Source organism: Vanacampus margaritifer, chromosome 11 (genome assembly GCF_051991255.1).
Source record: "Vanacampus margaritifer isolate UIUO_Vmar chromosome 11, RoL_Vmar_1.0, whole genome shotgun sequence".
Lineage (NCBI taxonomy): Eukaryota > Metazoa > Chordata > Actinopteri > Syngnathiformes > Syngnathidae > Vanacampus > Vanacampus margaritifer.
In genome coordinates, this window is record NC_135442.1 from 12,366,849 (window position 1) to 12,376,769 (window position 9,921).

General features: G+C 36.8%; 1 protein-coding gene and 1 long non-coding RNA gene across 2 annotated transcripts; both read right to left on the reverse strand.

The window, feature by feature from the left end:
* Nucleotides 1-1,489: 1,489 nt before the first annotated feature.
* LOC144060566 (lymphocyte function-associated antigen 3-like) lies at nucleotides 1,490-4,720 on the reverse strand. The gene is made up of 6 exons (XM_077580239.1): nucleotides 4,337-4,720; nucleotides 3,223-3,519; nucleotides 2,778-3,026; nucleotides 2,538-2,663; nucleotides 2,374-2,433; nucleotides 1,490-2,135 (listed from the first exon to the last, which is right to left on the reverse strand). Exons 1-6 carry the CDS (start codon nucleotides 4,386-4,388, stop codon nucleotides 1,933-1,935), a joined length of 987 nt encoding a protein of 328 aa, XP_077436365.1. The 5' UTR covers nucleotides 4,389-4,720; the 3' UTR covers nucleotides 1,490-1,932.
* A 4,127-nt stretch (nucleotides 4,721-8,847) lies between these two features.
* LOC144060815 (uncharacterized) lies at nucleotides 8,848-9,915 on the reverse strand. Its single transcript, XR_013296018.1, has 2 exons — nucleotides 9,761-9,915; nucleotides 8,848-9,568 (listed from the first exon to the last, which is right to left on the reverse strand). It is a non-coding gene; the product is annotated as an uncharacterized LOC144060815 (long non-coding RNA).
* Nucleotides 9,916-9,921: the final 6 nt, after the last annotated feature.

The window sequence follows — 9,921 nt, forward strand, 5'->3', positions numbered from 1 at the left end:
AAAGGGAAACAAAAACACACGTTGACTGGGTGAAATTGCTTGTTTACATCTAAATTGTTGTTGTTTAGCGTTGGAATTAGTTGCATTTAAAGCCAATTATTTGCAGGGTATTCTTTGGCACCTATGAATGGCAAAACGCGGATCAACACTGCTCCCTACTGACAAAAGATTATCATAGCAGTTTGGTCCTTCAAGGGGATTTTGTCAAACGGCAAATTGTGTTGATTTTATTCTTTTATTATACTCAATTAGAAATGTGCTAGTAATTTAGGTGTGTTAAGTTAAAGTCACTTCAGTTAAAAAACACAAAAAACACTCGTCATTTGAAAGCAACAGGCAGACATTTCGTTCAAAACATTTGAAATGCCTTTTTCCTGATAGATCAGTTGAAAAATTGTGTCGTGGTTCTAATGTAGTCAAGGTTGTGTACACCAGCATTTGGATTAATTTTATGAACAATGTTTCCTAGAATAATATTCTAATAATTGTAAAAATAAAAAAAAGAAAGTGTAATGTATTAAACTACTGTACAATAATGAATCACTACTACAATACTATGTACACTGTACCGAACAGCAGTGTATTACTACGTACACTATAAAAAAAAGAAGATAAACTAGGTCTAGATTATCAATAAGCATCATCAAAAAATAAATTTAGGAAATGTTTGCGGTATTGCAAAAGCAACATGATTAATGGATGACACATTTCATGTTCACAGCTTGAGCTTCTCCAACTCACCAAAACAGTAACTGCTGAAGGTTCTTCCCAGTACAAAAATACATTTGTATCGTCATCAAAAACCACATAAGTCACAATACTGGAAACATCACATATGCCATTTATATATAATATAAATGATTTAGGTCCCAGAATTGACCCTTGCGGCACCCCACATGTAATATTTGCCAGCGTGGACTTAAAAGCACCCGCCTGTACAAACTGCTGTCTATTTTCCATATAGCTTCTTACCCAGTTCAGGCCGTCTCCTCTAATTCTGTATCTCGTTGCTCGTTACCTGTGCGTTTGTGTGTTTGCCAGATGAAAATTCTAGCGTTTGATGTTTTGTCTGCAAAAAAAAAACTTTGAACTCACATCTCTGTGCAGAGCCGTGTCAAAATTGTTTTCCAATTATGTGCAACAACAGCGCCTTAAATATTACAATTGCAATGTTGAAATAAACCGCAGGTTTACATTAATTGCAAAGCTTAATGGACTACGGAGGAGGCGGGACTTCCGACTTTCGGGTTTTCACCCATCCACTTTGTTTCCGTTTCCCTGAGAGCGCCATGTAAACTTTAATAAATGTGAACAATTTGCATTCTGTTGAGCAGTACTTTTGTTCACATAATTCTCAAAATAAGAGTTGCTTCAAGCTGCTATTTTTTCACTCTGTTTACAGTAAAACCGACATGTTTAAATGTTGTGCTGAACTCCCGTTTCCACGCATGCTGGTGTGATGACCGAATAATGCACACACATCTGTGAGTAAAGTATACATTTGTATTCCAAACAATTCAGTGAGTAAAGCTTTCATTCGTCATTTATGCGTCTGGGACATTGCACATTATATTCAGTTAAAAATAAATTAAGACAATTTAACAAAGTGCAAAAGGGCAAAATAAAAGTCATCTGATTTAGCTTACCTGTCAATAATTGACTAATATTTACGGTTTCTGAGTTCAAAGGGGCATTCCCGTGCATATACTTCCTGGTATAAAGTTGGAAAAGTATAACTTCCCACTTTCTTGAATGCAGCATTAGGCAACGCGACCTTGTCATGTACCAAACACATCCATGATCCCTGGTAGGCCATAAATTGGACCAACACCATGACTAACATATCATGGCGCTTCATATTGTACCGTGGCTTCATTTCAGTAGTTGGGGATCGTCTACAATTTGAATAGCAGGTCACTAATAAGAGATTGTCTACTTTTGTAGTGCTGTGCCTTCCATCTCTCTTATTTGATAATGCTTCTTGCCAGGTTCCTTTTTTGTCTGATTTCTTCTGCTTGGTGAAGGACGTGCCTTGAAAACAAAGGAACCACCTTTGCCTTCATTTTTTCCAGACATTAGAGCTTCTTCAGAACCTTGCTGAGCGAAGTCATTCCCACATTTGGCAATGTCCGGAACTGTGGATTAAGCACATCAGGAAGCAGTGAGGGTCATTTTTTAGCCCTGAAAAAGCAGTTACTCTTTTAAAATATGGCGTCAGTTGGAAGATATTACAATTATATATGTTGGACTGAATTATAGTTTAATATTAGATTACTAATACAATTTTGTACTAATAATCAACAATTACCGTTTGGTTAACTGGATCTATGAAAAATACAATGTCATTTTAAAAACAGTGTCGATGACTCATACCTTTTGCAAGAGTTCTTTGTCGTCTACTAGAAATCCTTTTCCTTATTTTTTGCAAACATACTGCAAAAGTGGGAGTTCACACAATTTAGAAGAAAAAAAACGGGTTAATTTCAAGCATGCTCATCATCATGGTTTATTGTCAGTGTGTGTGTGTGTTTTTTTACCTGAACATCGATATTTTCTGCGGAACATGTATCCGAAAATGAAGCCGGTAACCAAGATCAGGACAGCAGTTGTCAAAATTGGCATTATGTCAGGCCTGATGAAAATTCTAGCAAGGTATGTTTCGCCTGCAAACAAAAGTTGAACTCATCTCAGTGCAAAATCGTGTCAAAATTGCATTCCAATTATATGCAAGCACAGCTTGAATGTTACAATATTGCATTATTGTCGATTAATCTTACCAGGGAAGCAGTCCTTCGCACTGAACGTGGCTATTTCCTTGCTGAGAGGGTTGCTCACATCACATTGATAAACTTGATCGTCATGGTCATTGCTGAGAGTTATGTTTAAGTTTGGGCCAGTTTGCTCCTTTCCCTGTGAGCGCCACTTAAACTTTAATAAATGCGGACATTTGCACTCTGTTGTGCACACAAGCATCGCCTGGCTTATGTTGATCATCTCACAGGATATGTTGGGTTTGGTTACTTTGTCTGCAAATAAACAGAAAAATTGCAAAACCTGACTGAATACACAACACACATACGTTAGGAAAACCAGCGTTCAGCAAACACTCGAACGTTCATCCGTGAAAGATTTGTGACCAAAGGGTCACATTTCAAGTCACCAAAACAAAAGCAATGTTTCACAATATTAATAAAATAAGTATGGCTGATAAGATAAACTTACCTATAACCTCAATCGTATACTTCAAACGATCATACTTGTTGTCTGTCTTCAATTTTAAGTCATAGTTTCCACTGTCTTCATATTTAGCATTTTTGATAGTCAGTTCTGCAGTGTTCTGATCCAGAAAAGTTCTTTTCTCATATGTTGGGTACACATACGGACGTTCCTGCATGACATTAAACTCTACCACGTTGATTCCATCATGTACCCAGATAATCGCGTCTGGTTTTTCTGAGAGGTCTGGCACCAACGTAATATCCTGACCCTTGAGTGCGTATTTTAGAACCTGTGCAGAAACTGGGAAGGAGATAGATGAGGGAAATGGGGAGAGAGTTGTGTAAAAATTACTCACACAGATATGTCTGTGATTTTCATGTTTGTTGATGTTTTGTTGTATGCATTTATCATGACATGCCAATTGTAAAAGCTCAATTCAACTTGTGAGTTGTCGAATGTGAGGTTGTGAATCTGCAGGCATTTTTGTTTTTAAAACTCTTTATTTGAACAATGTAGTCCAATATGCAAAAATGCCAACCATCAAACAATCAGTTTTCAACACAAAGCAACATAACTGTTACGGGAACAGTAGTCAAACTATAAATATAAAATCAAATGTAAAAAAATACACATGTAACTACGGAAGAGGATTAGGATTAATCTCAGAATTCTCGCTTTAAACTCAGAATTCTCACTAATCTCAGAATTATGACTATAAAGTCAGTTATTCTGAGAATATAGTGAGAATCCTGCCAAACGTGTTTTTTTTTCTCTTTACTGGCCCTAATCCTCTTCCGTATGAAACAGTGCGATGTTTGTCTCTAAAATAAATTAGATGATAAATGCATACACAGGATAAACAAACACATGAAAATCGTGGATATATTTGTGAATCTGAAAAACATGAGCAATGCGAAAATGTGCGTGGCTCTGAAAAACACATAAAACTGACAAATATGTTTGTGTGAACAATTTCGAGACAAATCTCTTCCCATCGAGGAAGACGCAGAAGCAGACATGCTACATGCTATGAAAGATATAAACATGACAGTCTATAAGTGTTAAGGTAATAATCTTCATGGTTTTCACCCAACACATAATTTTTTTTTAAACTTACCGATCCGGGCAGTTAGTATGAAATAGACCAGGCCAAGTTGGCAGACCATCATCAAAAATTCACAAAAGTAAATCGCCAGTCTTCTATTTTACTTTAAAGCGATGAGCTTCTTCGCTGAATACACTAGATGAGCTAGGGTGCGGCCAAGCAGGTAGAAATTCTTTCACTTTCAACTTTGCCCCGCACCTCTGCTCCTTTTACTGTATTTAGTGAAGACGCTCTTTAAGTAAATGGAGCATTAAGTAAATGGCTGAATATAAAAAAGGCAAGAACCAGGAGTTGGAAAAACGCATACAGGGGGAAAAAAACATTCAAAATACAGGCAGGAAATAAAGAACATGCAGAGCAGTGAAGGCAGCAGTGAAGGCAGCAGAGGTGGCGGAGTCAAACCTGAAACAAAAGGCACGGGTGGGCATGGCAGCTGGTAGAGCAGGTTTGGGTTACTTCAGCAAATTACCTGGAAAAATGAGTCACATAAGGTTCTCTAGGTCTTTGTCATTATTATTATTATTATTATTATTATTATTATTATTGTTATTATTATTATTATTATTGTTATTATTATTATTATTATTATTATTGTTATTGTTACGGCCAGTTACTTGACTGGGTGATTTGTGTCCTGTGACTCGTATATTAACTAATTCACTGTCATGAATTTATTTGGACTATTTCTATTAGTTTAACATTTTTCCCACTTTTGTTAACAAGATGAAATGAAAACCTAGAAAAAAATTGCATTGTACATTTAAAACAAATTTGTGATTAATCGTGAGTTAACTAGTGAAGTCATGCGATTAATCACGATTACACATTTTAATCGCCTGACACCCCTAATTTTTAATAATCTTTTTTTTTTAATCACGTCAGGCGATTATTTTTTTTTAATTGTAATTAATCGCATGACTTCACTAGTAAACTCACAAATGTTATATCTGTTCTAGGATGAGACCCAAATGAGTCTTTTGCAGTCTTTACATTTTAATAAATAATCTGTCCCGAAACTGGTTTCCAATCATTTCCCAAAAGAAATGTTAATCATGTTTGTCCATTCATTTAACATGCCTTTAGATCATCGGGCTTCCGCGGGAAATGGATTCACTTAATCTGTCCGCATAATATGTATCAGTGAGATGACAGCAATGAAAAGCTCTTCCGCTAGATGGCAGAAGAGTCAACATGTTTGTCCACCTGTGACTTTTCATACAACAGTAATAGCTTTGTGTTCAGTTAAAAGGCATACACTTCACACTAAGTAAATCTGCGAGTAAATTAAAACAAGCGCTTCGGGATGTTATTTATTTACACTCGAACTTTTAGTAAAAGGTAACTTACATAACTAAAATCAAAATGCACCACTTGAAAGTGCCAGGCATTTATTTTGTATAATAAGTGAGTTGTTAAAGACCCGAACACTAGCTTATGGGATTGATTTTATGAACACTGTACCTTTGCAACAACACTTAAAAAATGTTCTTTTGCAGGCATTGAATAAACAGAATAATCCTTCTGCAAGATTTCAAGACAGCAAATCCGTCCCAGTCGAGCTGGCTCCACCTTTTGTGCAGGCTGTGTATTGTAAGTGGAATAATTTATTGTTGGCAAACCTTTCAAGAACTGTAAAGTGCATAGTAAATATATAATACATGAGAAGATAAAATATCTACATACATCAAGAAACAAAAAATAATTAAAAAATTAATGGATGGCAGCACGGTGGCTGACTGGTTAGCACGTCCGCCTCCCAGTGCAGAGGACGTGAGATCGAGTCCGGGCTTCGGCCTTCCTGGGTGGAGTTTGCATGTTCTCCCCGTGCTTGCGTGGGTTTTCACCGGGTACTCCGGTTTCCTCCCACATTCCAAAGACATGCATGGCAGGTTAATTGAACACTCCAAATTGTCCATAGGTGTGATTGTAAGTATGGTTGTTCGTCTCTGTGTGCCCTGCGATTGGCTGGCAACCAGTTCAGGGTGTACCCCGCCTACTGCCCGAAGCCAGCTGGGATAGGCTCCAGCACCCCCGCGACCCTAGTGAGGAAAAGCGGTCAAGAAAATGGATGGATGGAAATTAATGGATGAAACCTTTCATATTCAAATGATTCCTTGATGAAGTACAGTATGAAGTTTTTTTTAAAGTCTGTAGTATGTTGAGATTGTGCTGATGAAAAGTGATTTATAAATAAAATTTATTATTATTATTATTACTATTATTATTATTATATAATTTCCAAGAGGCTTTATTTATTTTAACAGATAAAAGCTTTGTCTTGTTATGATATATGTTTTTGTGTTCCAATTTCTGATGTTTGTTGCATAATAATGATAATAATAATGATAATAATAATAATGCATCAGATTTATACTGTGCTTGACATTGCCTACAACCGGTCTCATCTGCTGTAAAAAAAAATTTTAGCATCTCATTTTTCTTTTCTTTTTTTATAACTCTAAAGCTGCTTCTTCATTCACTGGATCATTCTAGCCATTTTCAGTCCTAATGAGCCTGCAACGCTTGTAAACGGGTTCATTACTACGGTAGTGATACACAACTTTACAGCTCGTCTGCAGTGGGTACCAGTGTCTTAAAAGCTCATTCAGGTTTTTCTAAATGGTGCATTTTTCTTTTCATATTAAGAGCTATCTAATATTTAACATGAAATAACTTGTAAAAATATGCACATTTTTAAAGGGACAGCAATGTGAAAAATCTACTTTTTGGAGCTTTTAGCCATGTTCAAATGAGATTTCCTCACCAAAAACATCACCAAAGTGGTATTTAACTCCATTCGCCCCTCTAAGAGAAATTCTAGGTCATTGTGCTCTCCAAGCACCAGCCCCTCCCAACCTGAGAAAACGAGCTGTTGTCACTGCCTGTGTCCAAATTCTTTTAAATGAACTTTTTTCAACTCTCTAAAGTCACCAGCCAGAAGGAATTTCCACTAGCTATTTTTTTAACACATGAAACATTAACACATATAAAGAGAATATTCAACAATTGTCTTAAAATGTTAGACTATATAAATCAGTATACAGTAAAGTGTGGATATCAGCCTTTCAACAGTCAACAGAAGACACTTCAAAACCCATTTGCTCCCAAAAACGTATAAATACGTTCTAATTTAAATGTGTTAGGGGTCCCAAAGGCGTATTTATATGTTTTTAATGTTTTATTTTATTTTATGCTAGAGCATACAGAAGGCTTTGATGCAGCCTCTCAACTGCACAGAACGGTTGAAGAATTGGTAGTTATTACGAAAACGTCCAACAGGTGGCAGCAGAGCAAAAGAGATCAACCCGGGCCATGTTGAAACAAAGCTGTATTCCCAACAATTTGAAATAGATTTGTGAATAATGATGAAACTTAGCTATATTCTAATGCTAATTGCGGCAAAACGGAAACAGATAAAACAAAAATCCTGCTGAAAGGAGAGACTCTAATCTTTCTTTAAATAGGAAAGGAGGAACGGTCTTCATTGAGAATTTCCTAATCAGTGGAACATGGGACCCAACATTTCACCTAATTGCTTGCACCAACTTGAACAATCTGGTTACTGTTTGCAAAGTTGCACTTACAGATGGTCTGGTGTTGGTCCGAGACGCGCAAAGCCTGGATTGGAGGGTCGCCAAGCCGTTGTTTGAAGAAGAAGATGGAGAGAGAGAGAGAGAGAGACAGAGAGAGAGAGAGAGAGACGTTCCTCAAGGTGTTGCTCGTTACCTGTGCGTTTGTGTGTTTGCCAGATGAAAATTCTAGCGTTTGATGTCTTGTCTGCAAAAAAAACGTTGAACTCACATCTCAGTGCGGAGCCTTGTCAAAATTGTTTTCCAATTATGTGCAACAACAGCGCCTTAAATATTACAATTGCAGTGTTGAGATAAACCGCAGGTTTACATTAATTGCACATTTTAATGGACTATGGAGGAGGCGGGACTTCCGACTTCTGGGTTTTCACCCATCCACTCTGTTTCCGTTTTCCTGAGAGTGGCATGTCAACTTTAATAAATGTGAACAATTTTCATTCTGTTGAGCAGCACTTTTGTTCACATAATTCTCAAAAGAAGAGTTGCTTCAAGCTGCTATTTTTCACTCTGTTTACAGTAAAACCGACATGTTTAAATGTTGTGCTGAACTCCCGTTTCCACGCATGCTGGTGTGAAGACCGAATAATGCTGAGGCCTATTTGGACTTTGCATCTCATGGCTAGCATCATGTTGTTCTACTGTACCTGTAGACAGCAAAGCTGTTGAGCTAAGTAGTGCAAGCACAAATTCCACAATTCCACAGATTTTTTTAAACTGGTGGTTCTGCCCATCCCACTTCTTGATGTTTTTTATTTAAAATGCTCCTATGTCCACATAGAACTGATACATATTCCCCATGACACACGGGATTATAAACAAAAAATATAGTGAAAAATATCGCCAGGCACCCCATTCCCACATCTGGACAGAGCTAGGGAAGCCTCACCATCTCACCACCTCATTCACCATCAAAAAAGTCAAAACAAAAGCACATGAGAAAATCACATTTTATTATACAATCATGATCAAACAGGTGAAAAAAACTTTTCTTTTTTTTTTTCAAAATGCAAAAATGCACACACATCTGTGAGTAAAGTATACATTTGTATTCCAAACAATTCAGTCAGTAAAGCTTTCATTCGCAGACAACATTATGCGTCTGGGACATTGCACATTATATTCAGTTAAAAATTAATGAAGACAATATATTTACAGTTTCTGAGTTCAAAGGGGCATATACTTCCTGGTATAAAGTTGGAAAAGTCTAACTTCCCACTTTCTTGAATGCAGCATTAGGCAACGCTACCTTGTCATGTACCAAACACATCCATGATCCCTGGTAGGCCATAAATTGGACCAACACCATGACTAACATATCATGGCGCTTCCTATTGTACCGTGGCTTCATTTCAGTAGTTGGGGATCGTCTACAATTTGAATAGCAGGTCACTAATAAGAGATTGTCTACTTTTGTAGTGCTGTGCCTTCCATCTCTCTTATTTGATAATGCTTCTTGCCAGGTTCCTTTTTTTTCTGATTTTTTCTGCTTGGTGAAGGACGTGCCTCGTAAACAAAGAAAACACATTTGCCTTCATTTTTTCCAGACATTAGAGCTTCTTTAGAACCTTGCTGAGCAAAGTCATCTCCACATTTGGCAATGTCCGGAACTGTGGATTAAGCACATCAGGAAGCAGTGAGGGTCATTTTTTTCGCCCTGAAAAAGCAGTTACACTTTTAAAAAATGGCTTCAGTTGGAAGATATTACAATTATATATGTTGGACTGAATTATAGTTTTATATTAGATTACTAATACAATTTTGTACTAATAATCAACAATTAGCGTTAGGTTAACTGGATCTATGAAAAATACAATGTCATTTTAAAAAAAGTGTTGATAACTCATACCTTCTGTAAGAGTTCTTTATCGTTCACTACAAATCGTTTTTGTTATTTTTTCCCAACCTACTGCAAAAGTGGGAGAAAATGTTCACACAATTTAGAAGAAAAAAAAAGGTTAATTTCAAGCATGCTCATCATCATGGCTTATCGTCGGTGTGTGTGTGTGT

What these genes read in the sequence shown, in the direction of transcription:
- LOC144060566 (XM_077580239.1), bottom strand. Translation starts at nt 4,388, where the DNA reads ATGATGGTCTGCCAACTTGGCCTGGTCTATTTCATACTAACTGCCCGG. An exon ending in GTATACGATTGAGGTTATAG is followed by an intron (nt 3,027 to 3,222) that starts GTAAGTTTATCT and finishes GTTTATTTGCAG; the next exon opens with ACAAAGTAACCAAACCCAAC. An exon ending in CAGAAAATATCGATGTTCAG is followed by an intron (nt 2,434 to 2,537) that starts GTAAAAAAACAC and finishes CCACTTTTGCAG; the next exon opens with TATGTTTGCAAAAAATAAGG.